Consider the following 17,975-nt stretch of genomic DNA (forward strand, 5'->3'; position numbering starts at 1 on the left):
TTATAGTCCGACTTAAATCTTTTTTTTCACAACCGAATCTATTATTCAACTCAATATCCAACAAACCGAAACGTTAAAATTTTAATCGGTGAATAAATTTTAGGATTTTCATTATCTAAAGTGCCCTGGAGACGATCAAATAAACACATCAATCACATAGTTGTGTGATTTTTGGTAATAATGAAAAAGTGCGTCAAAATGGTGATTGACGAGTTTATTTGTACGTCTCCTTTAAAGCTACAAGCATACGACACTTACACATATGCACTGATTGTCGGGTTTATTTGATCGTCTCCAGGGCACTTTAAAAAAAATCAAATATTTTTTGGTGTATACTCACTTTTGAGGCTCACTATATACATATATTACAGTGACCATAATATTATTAAAAAATGTAAAAATTTTAAAATAGTTCCAGTAAACCTGCAATGATTGAGAGAATCCTGCGAATCTCTGCACTAATGATTAGGGTGCGCAATCATGAGCACTACATCTCGTGCTCTGTTCGTTATGATGCACTGGCTACCGGCTGATCTTATGGCCAAACAATTGGCCATAAATTCGGCGGTTACCCTAAGCACTGTTGTAGGAGCATGGATGCCTGGTACCGGTCATGCGTCTATTTTGGGAAGAGTACCTTATCTCCCTGTTAACATTGACTACTGCACTCCCTTACCATTTATCGACAGACGCTTGTCTGTATCGTTGGTGGGAGCGTTACCTTCTTCTAGCGACACGTTTTTCATCTATATAGATGGCTCTAAGTCTGCGGTTGGGGTGGGTGGTGTCTTCTATATTCGCCATTTTCAGAAGGGGGTGTGTTTCAGGCTACAGGATCAATGTAGTGTAATTCATGCTGAAATTTCAGCGATCAAAAGGACGGTACACTGGATGAAGTACTATAGGTTATTTGGTGTGAATAGTAAGCCTTCTACCAAATTCTTATCTGGTGTCTACTCCACATCCAGATTGGTACATGAATGCCGGGTGTCTCTTAACGAAATGGCGAGACATTCTAACCTGGAGTTATTCTGGGTGCCGGGTCACTCTTGACAATGCTATTGCGGATGAACTGGCCAAAATATGCCCAGGTCTACAAGGTGATGAGATCGATCTCCAGGTCGGTTTACCGCTATCCTGCTATAAATCACTCATACAGCGTAAATTATTTGAGTCTGCTCAGCTCAGATGGTCTAATCTAACAAATTGCTCGATATCGTGGATCACTTGGTCCATTCTTGACCATCATAGGTCAATGTCTCTCTCAGGGCTATCACGGGCTAGGCTACGAGCTCTGATATCAGTGCTTAATAGGCACTGTTTGATTGGTGCGCATGCTAAGAGACTGAACATTCCATACAACAACCTTTGTAGAAGTTGACATGATGAAGACGATTAGGAAACGGTTGAACATTTCCTCTGTCTTTGCCCTGCTCTATCGGAGGTTCGGACTACGACAATAGGAAGTCCGTTTTTACACGGCCTATCGGATCTGTCTACTGTTGGTGTCAGGAAGATAGATTCGTTCATTGTGAATGACCTCTTGAGGACCTGAGCATGAGCCTTAGGGTATCACAAAGGGACCAATTTATGGAAATGATTTTACAACGTTTATTTTCTCTCCTATAATATTTTTAAAACCCGACTTAGAGTCTTTGCACTCTAAGCTAACGAATAGAATACAGTCTATTCTAACTTTAACTTTATTTAACACAACAATTATATATGTATGTACTTTCAATTCTGTAGCACTTTCAAAACAGATTGTGGTAGATTGTTTAAAAAAAAACTTTATCAAATGAATCACTAAAAGTCCTAACAAAAATCATTATATTTGAATTAATTTCTTATTAATCATTATTTAAAAAAGAATAGCAACAGTTAAAATAAAACATTTGAATCATCTTAGCTTATCATTATTTTATTTTGGTTTTATATGAAAAAAAAAATAAAAAATGTTGGCAATATCTGACAACCTCAAGCCATAGTGCCAATAAAAAAACAGAGAAAAACACAAAAGACTTATTTTTAACGTTTAACCAAAAGTATAAATTTTTAACGAAACCTGTATTAAAAATACAGCACCAACAAGGGCCACCAACCAAATAAAAACAGAAAAGAAATAAAATAAATATAAAAAACCTTTTTTTACATTTAAGATGAGTCAACAACACTATAAAAACAAAACATTGATGTTTTAAGGTGTTTCACATGTAACATAAAAAAAACACTGAAACTATAACAAATACATTGTAATTCCTCAGGTATTTCAAAGAAAAATATGTTTTAGTTCTTTTTTCTGCTAAGAATTAAAAACAAATTATGTATAAAACAAATATTTTAATTATACAAGATCACCTGTTGCAACTAATAAAATCAAATGATAGAAAGCAGCAACGAATTGATCAATACAGTTTAGATAAATAAACAAATGAATTATTTAAATAAACAAAATCAGCAGAGTGTTAAAACAATGATTTCTTTCAAGAGATTTAAAGTCGTGAGTCATAAGTAGGAATAAATATAACGATCGCATAGTTGAACGATCAACATGTAATGAACCTTGTTTACAAGAACATTTTGGTAACTTATTAAAAAGATCTTTGGATCCCAATCACTTCTTTTTAAATAGTTTTTAACAGGTATTGCAACATGTGGCCTCAAGTTGTCATGATACAGTTACAGCTTCCCTGTCTGGCCAGATTTCAGCAGCTCATAATAGACCCTTTTGCTCCCACCAAACACAGAGCATTATCTTTGCGACATTGATATTTAGCTTTGGTATCGCATCCTGAGCATCCGGTTATTGCAATGAATTAATTTCTCATCACAAGTAACAATTCGCTCAAGCAGCATTTCAGACATACAAAATCGCCTTTAAGGTCTCTCAGCTTCAACTGCTATGGTACCCAATATCCCTGCCTTTGAATGAATCCTACTAAATAACACATTTATTTCTGTATTTTCTACAGAAATTCTAATTATAAATCCCTAAAAAATCACTCTTTCCCATAGACCACTGAGAGGTCAAGGACAATCGTCATCATAATTGTGCAAATTCCACATCATTAATTCAGCAAACAAAATAAATCTTTGCCTAAAATCTCTCGCATAAAAACACAAACCGCAAAACAGCATTCATTTCAAACAAACACACATCAGGATGACGATGATGCTGTCGGTAGCTGTTGCTGCTGCTGCTTCCGCTGCTACTGCAATATTTAAGATGATGTATTTGATTATTTGTTGTCTGTGATGACGAATAACAACAATAATAATAACAACAACGTGATCAGCATTAACCAGCTGATATTTTGTTGGCTGACGAATTGACTGACAGACTGGCAACATTGGCCACAAAAATATCAAACAAATTGATTTTTTTATTTTGTTTTTTTTCAGTTTTTTTTCAAAATTTAAAAACCAAAAATGTATATGTTTTCTACAATGATCATTCACACACACATCGAAATATTTCAACAAAATGCGCGAGTATGGGAACAAATACAATTGCAGAACATTTCAATGTTTTCATAGTAGATGTCGTGACACTATGGGCTGCTGTTGAGAAAATATTTCTTAAAGTTTTATTTTTATTAAATAAAACTTTATTTACTTTATAAAAAAATTAAGCATTAATAGAAAAATGCACTGCAGAAAGAAGAATCCTAAAGGAGAAAATAATTGACACTGAACTAGTTCTAGATCTGAAACTTTTTATGTAAGAAACCTGTAAAGTTTGTTTAATGACACTGTGTGTAATTTTTTAAGTCATGGAAATATAACCATATGCGGACACCAGTACGTGATAAAAGACCAAAAAAAATGCCAGTGTCTTCAAGTTTTGCCCAAAGTCATTTTCTCAGGCTCATATCTTGCAAACAGTTCAGAATTTTGATTTACTCTCAGAGATAGTCCTTGTCATAAAGAACAAAAATTCATCTTGAAGATAAAAATCGCAGAAAACTTTAAAAAAAATTCGAAATAAATTTAGAAATAATTTTGTTGGAGCTGCCTAAAGGTATGCTTTAGTTTATAATAATTTAATAGTTAATTCCTTTAGTTTTTATACCCTTTACCTTCGTGAGAATGGTATATATAAGTTTGTCATTCCGTTTGTAAATTCTACATTTTTCATTTCCGACACTATAAAGTATATGTGTTCTGGATCCTTATAGATAGCGGAGTCGATTAAGCCATGTCCATGTCTGTCTGTCTGTTGAAATAAATTTTCTGAAGACCCCAGATATCTTCGGGATCCAAATCTTCAATAATTCTGTCAGACATGCTTTCGAGAAGTTTTCTATTTAAAATCAGCAAAATCGGTCCACAAATGGCTGAGATATGAGGAAAAAACCAGGACTACCTCGATTTTTGAACTATTTTTGACCTATATCTGGATTACTAAGACATTAATATAGACAATATGGATATCTAATGATAGATATTTCAAAGACATTTGCAACGACGTATATAAGACCATATTAAGTTGGACCTACAATGGGTCAAAATCGGAAAAAATATTTTTTAACCCGAATTTTTTGTTTTCAAAAAAAATTTAAAAAGCTAAAAAAAAAATTTTAAATTTAAAAAAAAATTAAATTAAAAAAAAATTTTTCCAAAAAATTAAAAAACAACTTAAAAAAAAAATAAATTTTGTTTACCTAAAAATATTTAAAATTTTGAAGTATAATTTGGTGAAGGGTATATCCGATTCGGCACAGCCGAATATAGCACTCTTACTTGTTTATTGAGATCTTGTACATTTTTTAGTTGATTGTTTCCTTGAATTTTGAACGGTTTGCTACCTATAGATCTGAACAAGCGAAAAAGGGTAAAAAAATCGAATTTTTTAAAGATTTTGATACATTGTCAATTTATTAACATATTTGGACAACCTCTTACACAAGTCATGGAACATATTATTAAATTTTAGGGAAGTCCTATGTATGTATAAAAGTTTATTTTATGATATTATGATAGATACATGGCTGCGGCAAATATACTATGTCTGGTATAAGTAATCATAAATGTTTTGTCGCTAACAACTTTATTATTAAATACATTTTGTGTTAAAATATTAATTCGGTTTCACCAATAATGCGAATGTGCGGTTTCTAATATTATAATGATGTACAAGATTGTCGCTATATGACAGGTAATATGATTGATTTTGAATGATATTATGTTTTTGAAAATTTTAACAACTAAATTATCATAACTAAGGACAAATATTGTTATTTTTATAATAATGACATGATTACAAATACTCCACAATATGGTTATGTCATATAATAGATTGATAAATAATCATAGTATGATTGTGTTGGAATCATAATATAGTGAAGCATAAAATAATTCTGCTACAACCATAGTATCAACTACCATGTTTTCACATAATCATATTATGATTGGGGTGGAATAATACAATAATATGGTTGCACACAATAATTTTATGGTTGTTCTACTATTATAATGTAATATGTTTACACGTGATTATATTATGATTACCAAATAATTAATACAAGATATTAAATTATAGTTAAGTAGAATCATATTATGATATTTTATGATGCTACTCCACATTGTTAATAATATTGTTACGTTTTAACCTTCTCAAAACGCTGGTTTATTTCCTTTAAATAAACCGGATACTTTTGATTGCAAATAAAAGCCGTTTAGTAGTTTAAAAATTGTAACAACTCTTTAATTATTCAAAATGTACAACAACCACAGAATTAAATAGCCACTCAATGTTTTTTATACACGTTTATAAATTCTCAGAATTACAGACACAATTTATAATGTACACGAATTTACTTGAAAAACACAACACACTTTAAGGCACTCAGATGATGTTTATTTGAAAAGCGTCTCTGATCAACTCACTCACGACTGCAACCTCTGCCACTATTTATAACACTGCATTACCATTTAGAAAGCTCTTTAACTGTCAAAGTTCGAATATTCTAGATCATACGCCACCTGTGGTGTACTTTCTACAATGTTCTTTAACTGAATATTCGAATACAGCGTTGCCAACTTACGATCAAATCAACTGAAAGCTTTTATTTAACAATGCCCACAGATATGTTACAGTCTGCCATTACAGTACTGTTATTTGAAAGCATTATGCTACTTTTAAATCAGCCCTTAAATTCATTATATTTGAATTCAAGTACAATTTCGTAACAATATGGTCATATACGAATCTAGGCGTGGATCCAGGGAGTGTGAAATAGGAATTAACCCCCCCCCCCACCAATAAAAAACCGAAAAGTTTTCATATAAATAAGGGGAAAAAGCAAAATGTAAAACAAATTTTTATTTTTTCCCCATCAAATGGTTGACCTGGAATCGCGCATGTGCGAATTAGAGTTGGGTTTATTAGCTCAGTGAAGTGACCGCTCTTTTCAGCTCAGCTCACTGAAATGAACTAGGTCGCTCTTTTAGCTCATTAGCTCAGTATGTTGTATAATGACCATTTCATTTTGAGAATTGCTTGTAGTGAATTAAATCATAAATTGTCATTCCAAAAAACAGCGAAAAACCCACGATAGGTCGCTCATGGCAGCTGACAAATGTTCTGTTGATGTAGCAGTGTAGTAAAAAAGTGCATAAGATATACATATGTTTTCTAAAAAAAGTGATTGAAATAATATTGCTAATTTAATTAAGAATATCAGTACTTTGTATTTTTTTAATTATGTTTTTTGGTAGATATTAGGGTATTCAATCGATTAACCGTTAATCGGTTAACCGATTAATTTTGGACGGTTAACTGTTCGAATAATTTGAAATTGCCGATTTTCAAATAACAAATAAACCGATTAATTTGTGTCGATTAACCGGTTAACCGAAATTCCTTTTTTTTGCACATTTTTGTATTTATTTTTCCGTTTCAATTCAAATACAAATTTCAAATTAAAATTATATATTTTTTAAACATGATTAGTGTGTATATATAACAACTGACATATTTAATTTACATGTATGTATTTGAAACTTTGTTTGTATTTACATGTGTAGACGTAACTTTTTTTTGAAATGAGTCTTTTATCATAACTAAACGAAACTATTAAATTAATAAAAATCTAAAACAATCCAAAAAGGAATATTCTTTATCATGCTTTTGATTTCTCCAACATATACAATCAGCGAGAGAGTTTTTTTCCAAGAAAAGTTTTGTTAAATCTAAAGAAAAAAATCGTTTAAATTATATTAATTTTATAAAAGATTATTGCAGAAGATCTAACTAAAACCCTAAAAAACTCACACATCGCTCATTTGCTGCAACAACGTCATAATTCAAAAAAGTCGTTTCGAGAAAAACGTCTTTGAATATTTTATGACATTTTACTATTTTTTAAATAAGTTTTCAACAAATCATGCGATTTCAGAAATATAAACAGTAGATGTTAATATCTTTCTAATCTGTATTTAACCAAATTTTCACTTATCTTATACCTACTTATACTAGAAAACATGAATTTTAATTTTGATGTTTACAACAAAAAAAAAACTCTCACACACAAAAAATAATTGACTTTTTTGAAAACTGATGAAACTATATGAAAGATTATAGAACAGCGTATATTTTGTATTACTCAGTTCATAAAACACGGATTTTGAGTTTTGACGTTGTTGCAACAAATAGGCGATATGTTTATAAAAATGATCTCAAATACCTTATTTGCTGTTTTTTATGTTTATGTACACAAAATTCGTTGTTGTATTTTCAATTTAAATTGAAAATATAAATTATTCGGTTAATCGAATAAATTTAAATTAACCGATTATTAACCGAATAAATCTAAACCGATTAAACCAGAAACCCGATTAATTGAATACCCTAGTAGATATAATCCCACTAATGTATTTTTGAAATAGCATTTTTTACTAATTACATACTTTCAATTACACTTATTATTTTAACAATAACAATTATGTATTTGCCTTTTTCATTATTTTTTTATGAAATTTACTTACAAACTGTAGCAATATTCTTTCTGTATTTCATTCTACATCACCATACCATAAATAAATTCACATTCATTCAATAGCACACATATAAAAATTCCTTCATGAAAACAAAAACAATTTGAATAACTCTAATAATTCTTGAAACAAAAATATATACATTCGAATGATCGTTTTATTTCACTTTTCAATGTCAGTGAGCGAAAGAATGTAAGAGCATTGACGAGTAAAGTGAAACATGTGAAACATCTGAAACATTGAAGACGACAAATGAATGTGCTTGTGCAGCTCTTTCATGAGCACTGAACTGAAACCGCTCAGCGCTCAGTTGAAAACGCGCAGTGCTGAGCTGAAATCGCTCAGTATGATGAATGATTCACTTCGCTCAGTTGAGAGAATAGCTCAATTGAACTAGGTCATTCATGAGCTACACAACTCTAGTGCGAATCGTATCATAATTGTATATTTATTGTTACATTTATTGATATAATAGAAACAAAAAGTATCATTAGAAGAATGAAAAAGTACCATTTAGATACTAAATTAAAACAAAAAGTCTTTATAATAAAGAACAAATGCTATTAAAAAAAACGTACCACATAACCCCCTTTTTAGTAATTTTACTTGAATAAACTCTGAAATATACGCGTAAAATTGCTTATTTTTCCATACATACATTGTTTAAAAACAATACAAAAGTACCTAGAAATTAAGAGAAAGTACCAATAAGTTCCCCTTTCATATGATATTAAATAGTCAAAAAGTCCCATTAGAAAAAAAGGGTCATTAAATCTCTGTTTGTTCAGCTTTAACTTAGGTTCTTTGGATTGAAAAAAGTACCATTGAATGGAAGAAAATGTGGCATTAAATCGTACTTTGCTGCATTGGTATATAACAAATGTGTTAAATATCAGGTTTATGGGATTATGAGATGATTCCAATTTGAAATTTAATATTTCATCTTGAAAAATAGTGCCGAATTTTGCAACTCTAGCTGCATTAGCTTATATTAAACAAAAAGTACCTTAAAAAAAAATAAGTACTAAAACTAGAATAAATTTCAAAATGTGTTATTAAAGAATGTATTGAATAGATTCCATAGATTTTTATGATAAAATAAAACATTAAATAAAAAAGTACCATTTAACAACTTTTTTATTTAGGATTTAGTGAGATCAAATACTGGAATCATCAATAAAAACACTGGAATATTTATTATATCATAATAGTTCATGAACATCTTATATAATATTTGTATTTCAAATGATCCTAACTTTATCCCCTTTTACAACAAATAGTCTTAAATTGTCTAAATCTGTCTTTAGGATAAATGTGTTTTCTTACCAATTAAATATGAGTCAAACTATTCAAATCTTTATTAATTTATTGACGAAATTTTTTTTTAAAAAAAAGTACCAATTCAAAATTAGTAACTTTTTTGCTTCCTTAAGCTAGAATTCAAAATAAACTGACGTCTATGTGAATGGTTTTTGGTCACAATGAACCCATATTCCAAATTCCCAAAGTAATTAAATCCCATTCTCCAATTTTTTATTCCATTTAGTTGCAAAAAAAAATTTGTACTTGATATGCGTATGATATATTTTGATAAAAAGAATATTTAAAATAATATAAATGTGGGTTTCCATAGAAAACAGTCCTGTTTAAAAGCTACCAAAAGAAAAATGTTTTTAAAAACCATAAAAAACTGTCCCATAGTGCTTTGTCATGTTGTTTGTTAGTGCAACAGCAACAAAGCCACTACCAACAACCTTTAACAAAAATACACGACAACGACAACAAAACAGCAGTAGCAATAGCAACAGCAGCAAAAATTTATATAAAAAATAAAATCACAACAAATACAAACGATCGACACAAAAACAAATACAAAAACAAAACAAAAAAAGACAAACAAAATCAAAACCAGAACCAAGAATCATACTACACACTGGGTACAATAATTTTTTCGCATAAAAACTTTTAGTTTTAGAATTTCAACCATACAGTTGAGTTAAGTTATTGTCGCGAACAAAATATTTAAAAAGAAAATAAAATAAAAAATATATTCAATACCAAAAGTATACAAAATAGAAACCAAACAAAAATAAAAAGAAAATACTTATTTTTTAAACGAACGAAAAATTTTACACAATATTTTCAAAAGTAAAAATATTGACAAAAAAAAAATAAACGAAATTTTAATTTCACGTTACGAAATTAAAAAAGAAAATTTTTAGAGTTGTTACAGTATTAAAATTTTAAAAATTTTGTTAAAACAAATAAAAAACCAAGTATTAAAACTAAAAGTGATTTGAAATTTGTGAAACGTAAATTATAAACAATTAGTATTATTAAAATTTTTTTAAAAAAAAGTTTAAATCAAAAACTTTTTTACGAAATACAAGACAGAGTAAAGACAACAAACCAAAACAAAATGGCTTCAAGAAATGTGAGTTTTTAGTTTTAAAATTTAATATAACTGTCAATATTGATATTATTAAAAGAAGAAGTTCTACACTGAAAGAAATTTAAAGGCACTTGGGGTGAACAGTTTTATGTATGTGGTTCAAAAAAAAGTTGTTAATTTGTATACAAAATTTAGTTCTTAAGTTCTTCTGCAAAAAAAATTACAATTCTATGAATATTTTTCTTAAGCAATTTTAGGCAACTACTTACATTGCAAATAAAGAACTTCCTGAGAAGTTAAAAAGAAGTCTTTCTTCTTCTATGAAAGCAATTTTTGGAAATTACGAACTTCGTAAGAAGCCTAAAAGAAGTTTGGATGATGAATATTCTTCCTTTTTGACTTGATTTGATGAATTTGACATAATTTAATAAGAAATTATGTAAAATTATTTATTTTTATATTAATTTTTATAAACTGATTTAAAACAGTACTAAATTTTATCACTTTTGTTTAAAATTATTTATAAAATTCTAAATGATACATTTTTGGTAAAATTGTTTGCTAAAAATTATTTTTTTTTGATAATTTCTTATTTTTAATTTAAAGGACAACCTAATGTTGATTATGTTTCTATAGAAATTTAATTTGACAACTAGAAATGGCGTAAAAAATAGTAACAATTGCTAGAAAGTACTTTTTTAAAAGAAGGTCATAAATACTTAATGAAAAAGATATTGGTAGTTAGTGTCTTTTAAGGGCTTATTCATAATCTATTTTTAAATTTATAAAAGGTTTATAAAACAAAATTTCCATACAAAATCTGTTTTATAAACCTTTTGATAAATTAAAAAATTTATTATGAAATTTTAAAGGTGTAGGAAATAACTTTGGCACTTTTTAAGTACGTTTCGTTTAAAGAGGATTTGAGTCTACATATGAATATGTATTGGAAATTATTAAAAAAAACAAGTAAGAGACCTATATTCGGCTGTGCTGAATCTTATATACCCTGCACCAAATTATACTTCAAAATAAAATTTTTAAATATTTTTAGGTTAACAAACATTTTTTTCTAAGGTTGTTTTTTAAATTTTTGGAAAACAAAATTTTCGACTTGTTTTTTAAAAAATTTTATTTTTGTTTTTAAATTTTAAAATTTTTTTTTTTGTTTTTTAAATTTTTTTTAAATATTTAGCGAAAAAAAAACTTTTGGTGGAAAAAAAATTCGGATTAAATTTTTTTTCCGATTTTGACCCATTGTAGGTCCAACTTACTATGGTCTTATAGGTTGTTGCAAAGGTCTTTGAAATATCTATCATTAGATATCCATATTGTCTATATTAATGACTTAGTAATAGGTCAAAAATTGAGGTTGTCCTGGTTTTTTCCTTTTTGCCATTTGTGGACCGATTTTCGCAACCGAGCCGGAAGAATTCCGGAAATATTGATGTATGAATCGTGTATGTAAGTTATTAGGGGGCTTCGGAAAGTTGATTTCAACAGACAGACCGACGGACATGGCTTAATCGACTCCGCTATCTATAAGTATTCAGAATATATATATAATTTATAGGGTCGGAAAATTATATTGTGGAAATTACAAACGGAATGACAAACTTACCCTTCTCACGAAGGTGAAGGGTATAAAAATTGGACACAAAGAACATTACATAGAATAATTATATTAGTTCCACAACTAGTTCTTGAAGGTTTGCATTTAGCCAGTACTCATACTAGTTTGGCGTTGCGACTTTTGTTTGAAATTGTCAACTTCGAAACATGTTCTATTAAATCGTTACGAAGCCAGTACCTCTTTCTGGGAACGGTTCTGGAACCAGCTCTCTAATCAATGATTTTTACTTGCAATTGTCAATCTCAGAACTAGTACTATGGAAGCGATATATAATTAACACACCTTCTTAAGAAGGGTTCTAGAACTAGTTCTTCCATCAATGTTTTTTATTCGAAATTGTCATACTTGGAACTACACCATTTCCAACATCTGAAATACAATTGGAAAGTTCTGAAATACAATTAGAAACTTATGAAATACAATTGGAAATGGTGTAGTTCTGGGACCCAGTTAAGGAAATTTTTGTTTCTTTTATTACATATAATAAAAGAAGTAATTTAATATTGAGAAAATTCAAATTAAAATTGAGAAAATTCCAAATGAAATTGAGAATTTCCATTTGAAATTGAGAAAATTCCAAATGAAATTGAGAAAATTCCAAATGAAATTGAGAAAATTCTTAATAAAATTGAGAATCATTATATAAATTATTTTATATTAAAAAAAACAAAATTAAAGATTATATCAGATGTGAAAAGATGTGGTGGTCTGGATATAGAGACCAATTTTAATTTATTTTGTCGTAGAAAACATGGTTTGTCTCGTGTTGGATACCGAACAGTTCGATACCTTTCCGTGGATACAGCATCCACCTTATAGGTGTAATTGGTACCGCAGGCATTATTCAAATGGATAGTCGCAGAGGTTCGTTCAGTACTGAAAGCGCAAACGAATGGGTATAAAGAGTTCTTGATAGATGACAAGATAAAATGCCCCTTGCCACAGTCGTATACGTGAAATTTTACCAATGCTTGACCTTATTGAAATAATTTGGTCCAAAATCAAAAGTATTCTGAAGTCAAGGGTGAATATACCATCCGTAAATCCTCCTAATGTAGGACAGCAGAGGATTTTGTATCTTGAAGAATTAATTAACGATTTCATGTCCTGTATAACTACTGGAGATTGCAACATCATTCCAACAAAGCGCTTTGGAATTGCAAAATATGCCTGTTGGTCAATAACATTACAATTTAAGTTATTTGTTTAATGTATATTATTTATGTAGAGTAAAATAACATTTTCACAATTTCATTTGGAATTTTCTTAATTGAGGGGCTTAGAGCACAAGGGGTTCAAGTGCCTTTTTTTCTCAAATTGAGTTAACATATGGAGTTAGTAGGTGAAGTTCATAGCACAAGAGTTGAACGTGGGATTCTCAACCGTTAGCGAGATATGGCGAACAATTCTAGCATGTTATTAAAATACCTGTTTCGGTTGGAGCACAAGGGGTACATGAGCACTTAAACCCCTTGTGCTCTAAGCAAATATTAAAATTAATTTTTCACATGGACTGATGTGGTGAATTCAGATAAGTGATCAGCTAAAATCTAGCGATTAATTCCATCACTTGTTATCAAAACACCTGTTTCAAATACCTTTGTGGATTATTTTCCAAAAAAGAAAAAGTAACATAAAATAATGGAATCGAGTATATTAATAATTGTTGATTTTTTATTATTTATTAAAAATAAGTGAATCTGAAAATAATATTGACGAATTTTCTGAATCTGATCATCTCATACAAAGATCTTATGAATGTGCAAGAAAACTTCACCAAACTAAATCTGAAAGCTCGAAATGTTGACCGAGTCGTGTAGTTACTACCACAACTTCCTCCAAAAAACAGCGTCAAAACAATAATATTCCAGAAATTCAAGAACCTACTGGATCTTCTTTGCTATATACCACCAATTTACCATGAATGGTTTAAAGCACTTCATCACGATAGAATGGAATAAATTCCGGAAAGAATCGAAAATCAAAGTGAGGATGACCCCGATGATGTCATGGAATCTGATTATGACGACTAAAAAATGTAACAAAGAACCATAAAAGCTTTTCTTAATAAAATGTTAATAAAAAAAATTGAGTCTTTGAAAAAAATTAAAGCACAAGGGGTATAAGTGCGACTTTCCTCACTTCAAAGGTAATTTTTGGGTATTTGTATATGTAAAATATTGTATTTTTTTTATCGTGTTAGATTAAAATATATCTCAGGATCTCTATTAATTAAAAAGCAATATTCCAGATAGCATCTAACATTTTTTATTGTAAATTAACTTTATTCTCATTTTTCTCATTATTAAACATTAGTCACTTGAATCCCTTGTGCTCTAAGCCCCTCAATTTCAATTGGAATTTTCCCAATTTCATTTGGAATTTTCTAAATTTCAATTTCTCAATTTCTTTTGGAATTTTCTCAATTTCATTTTGAATTTCTCAATTTCAATTTGAATTTTCTCAATCTAAAATTAAAATTCACAATTTCATTTGGAATTTTCTCAATATCATGTATAATGTTCTCAATTTCAATTAAAAATGGTGAAGTACCTATTAAGCTCTAGAATTTCTTAAGAATCACAATATGTATTGTTCTTTAGAACGGGTTCTAGAAGTAGTTACGATATCACTAGCTTCTCAGTACATTTTTTTGGATACTCAAAAATTATTATTTTTCCACCGACAAATATTGATGTTTTTTTCCTATTGAATTAAAAAAATACAACTCTGAAAGCATCGAGTTACTTTTTGGCATTGAGAACCCGAAAAAATACACAGTATTGAGTACTGAGTACCCAAATACTCTTTAACATTAGGGTGGCAAAGAAGTCAACAAGGGGAGTCCTAATTTAAATTATTCTGTGGTTATTTTAGTTAAGCAGCCGCTTAATATAATTTAAACTGGTTCTCTAAATGTGTACGGATGATCGCATAATTGCTCTAATAGATTTGTGCATAAGTGTTTGACGTTCGATCTTGAAAAGGATAAAAAAAGTGAATGAAAGATATTTAAAATTAACTTAACTAAAAGAGCCAAATTCAAAAGAACTACTGAACTAGTTCATTTAGTGATCGTTATCCTATCATGTCATACTAAGTTTGTACTTTTATCAAAACTATAACTTTTGAAGCAAATCGTCGAAGTGTTTCCACTATGGTCTAGCTTTTGACGATACGACTTTACATAGAGAAATTGGTGTATCAATTTGTTTTTACGTTTACACGATCAGTATTGAGTAAAATAAAGCTGCTATAAGTGTTTATTAGCTTGTTTATCTCAAATTTCTAATAAGATTTACTGTTTTTTGTCAAATTTTTATTCGTATTTGGTCTCAGCTTTAATTTCAAATAGTTTCATTAGAAATTATGTTTAATCTAGATCATTTTACTTGATCTAAATGGGTCAGTTACCATGTATAAACTGCCCTTAAGTGTTTTATGTTTTGAAAATTCTTATTTCTAAACGAGATATTAGCTGTGGTAGCGATATCAAATTGTTAAATATGCATCCACAAACGCCATTTCTTTTCGAAGACACTTAGCTAAGACACACTAAGGAAGTAAGCAAAGACACTATCATGTAATGGAGAGGGTAAGCGATAAAACAAATTTGAGGAAGCTGGAGAGCAAACGTGTCTGATTCAGTACAAGAAACTGTTAAATTTTTGTTCAGTGTATGTTTCTTTTTTTTCAAAAAATAACATCAACATTTATGATCTTTTAGGTTCATAAACACATTTTTGAGGTTTTTAAAAATGCTATAAAAAGTGAGCAATACAAAAATTTTAATTCTATTCATACATATGTATATTCTTGTAATTCACATGCTTTGAAAATTCGTTAAAATTTAAAATTATTACATATTTGCTTACGTAGAAGAAAAACGCATTAAAAGCACTAAAAAAATAAGAAAAAGCCAAAATAATTTTACACAATTTCTTTTAGTTAACTAATAAATTAATGTATCAGCAGTTTGGTTTTTATTATGTATATTTTCATTTCTTTTCATTCTTAATTTCCCTTAAAACGTGTGTGTAAGTAATGTTTTGGTAGAACGATCCACCAGATGGTTCTAATTTACACATTTTTTTTTGTTTTGTTTTTGCCAAACAAATTTCATTTAAAGCAGATTTATTGAAATTTTATTTTTATTTTTACCTTAAATATTATGATTGCTCTTAACAATTGCGGTTGTTGTGTTGTGGTTTTTTAATAAAAAAAATTATTATAATATTCTTTCTTTTTTTTTGTATAAATAATTCAATGTTTAATTTATTTCTGATTGAGTGTAACAACTTGTGCCATTTTATGTTTCTTATTAATTTCTTTTTTATTTATTAATACGATATTCGTTTAATAGAATTAGTTATTTTTATAAAATTGTTTAAATAACTCAATTAAATTACCTAGAAATTTATATTTAGTTTAGAAGACAAATAGCTTACAATTACAATGGAAATTGGTTTGTGGTGTAATTTAATAAGAAAGCTGGGAATTTGATTACAAAAAACTAAAGGCTTTGTGAGAATTGACCTTACACTGTGTTTACACTAAGTTAGATGAATAATAAACTCAACAAAAACTTTATACATAATGTCTACATTACTTAGAAGTAGTTGAGTAATGACTTATTTGGGCAGGAGGAATCATTATGTATTACTGGTGCTTGGTATCGCGACTTTCTCCCTAAATTGGATGATATTGTTTTCCCGCCCGTGGAATAGTTTAATTTCAATATTTCCGGGTCATGATCTATTTGTCTTTCGAATTGCCTATTTGGAAATTTTAATCATCAAAGGTATCGCCAACATTACTGAATATTTTAGCTCGTTCGCTACACTTTTATTAGACTTTGAATAAAGTATATTCAAAAAAGATTCAATAATCTCCGTATTAATTTTAAGGTTTATCAATAATTTGATTCGAATAGAAAAGGCTTCAGATTAGGGAGTAACCCCCCAGATCAACCTTTTGACTTTCTTATACATTTATTAAAATTGTTACAATTGTCCTGCTAATATGTGAAGCAATTTATAAGAAAATCCCGAAGTTTGTACCAACGAATCGTCATATGGGAAAAGTTTTGCTTTACTTCTTTAATTTATAAAAAAAAGTGCCGCTATTGCTCACCAAAGCTTATGGTGACTCTGTTCCATTGGTTTCAACGAGTGAAAGATGGTTTGTGCAGTTCAGAAGTGGTGATTTTGATACGGAAGACAAATATCACCCAGGCCAGCCAAAAAAGTTTGAAGACCAAGAATTGTAGACATTACTCAATGAAGATTGTTGTAAAACTCAACAAGAGCTTGCAACATCATTGGGATCTACTCAAGCAGCAATTTCAAAACGTTTGCGAGCAACAGGTTTCATCCAAAAGCAAAGAAATTGGATACCATACGACTTGAAGCCGAGAGAGTTTGAATGTTGATTAAATGAAATCATTTTTGCACCGCATCATTACTAGCGGTGAAAAATGGATCCATTCCCAACCCCAAGTGTAAGAGATCGTATGTGAAACCCGGCCAACCAGCCGAATATCCATGGGGCTAAAGCAATTCTCTGTATTTTGTGGCAGCAAAAGGGTCCTGTCTATTATGAGATGCTGAAATATGATCAGAACATCACAGGGAATCAGTACGGAACGCAACTGATTCGTTTGGATTCCAGCATATGCGGCCAAATATGAAACCGTAATATTCCATAATGACAACTCTAGGCCATATGTAGCTATAACTGTTAAAACCATTTGGAAAGAAGGCCTTATAGTCCAGACCTTTCCCCTTCCTACTACTATGTATTTCGATCGATTTAGAATGCTCTATCTGAGTTACGCTTCACTTCAGAACTGAGTATCCGAAATTGGCTTGATTCGTTCTTGGCCTCAAGCAGTTATTTTGGCTCGGAATCCATATGTTGCCAGAAAGATGGGAAACTGACAAATAAACTCCA

At 29.7% G+C, this 17,975-nt stretch overlaps 1 protein-coding gene across 1 annotated transcript in view; it reads left to right on the forward strand.

The window, feature by feature from the left end:
- Positions 1-10,272: 10,272 nt before the first annotated feature.
- Positions 10,273-17,975, forward strand: part of cher (filamin-A) — a 127,746-nt gene continuing 120,043 nt past the window's right edge. The window contains exon 1 of the mRNA XM_065516224.1: positions 10,273-10,432. Coding sequence (XP_065372296.1) covers positions 10,418-10,432 — 15 coding nt within the window. The 5' untranslated portion in view covers positions 10,273-10,417. The remainder of the gene's footprint in view (positions 10,433-17,975) is intronic.

This window comes from Calliphora vicina, chromosome 1 (assembly GCF_958450345.1).
Source record: "Calliphora vicina chromosome 1, idCalVici1.1, whole genome shotgun sequence".
NCBI classification, from domain to species: Eukaryota; Metazoa; Arthropoda; class Insecta; order Diptera; family Calliphoridae; genus Calliphora; species Calliphora vicina.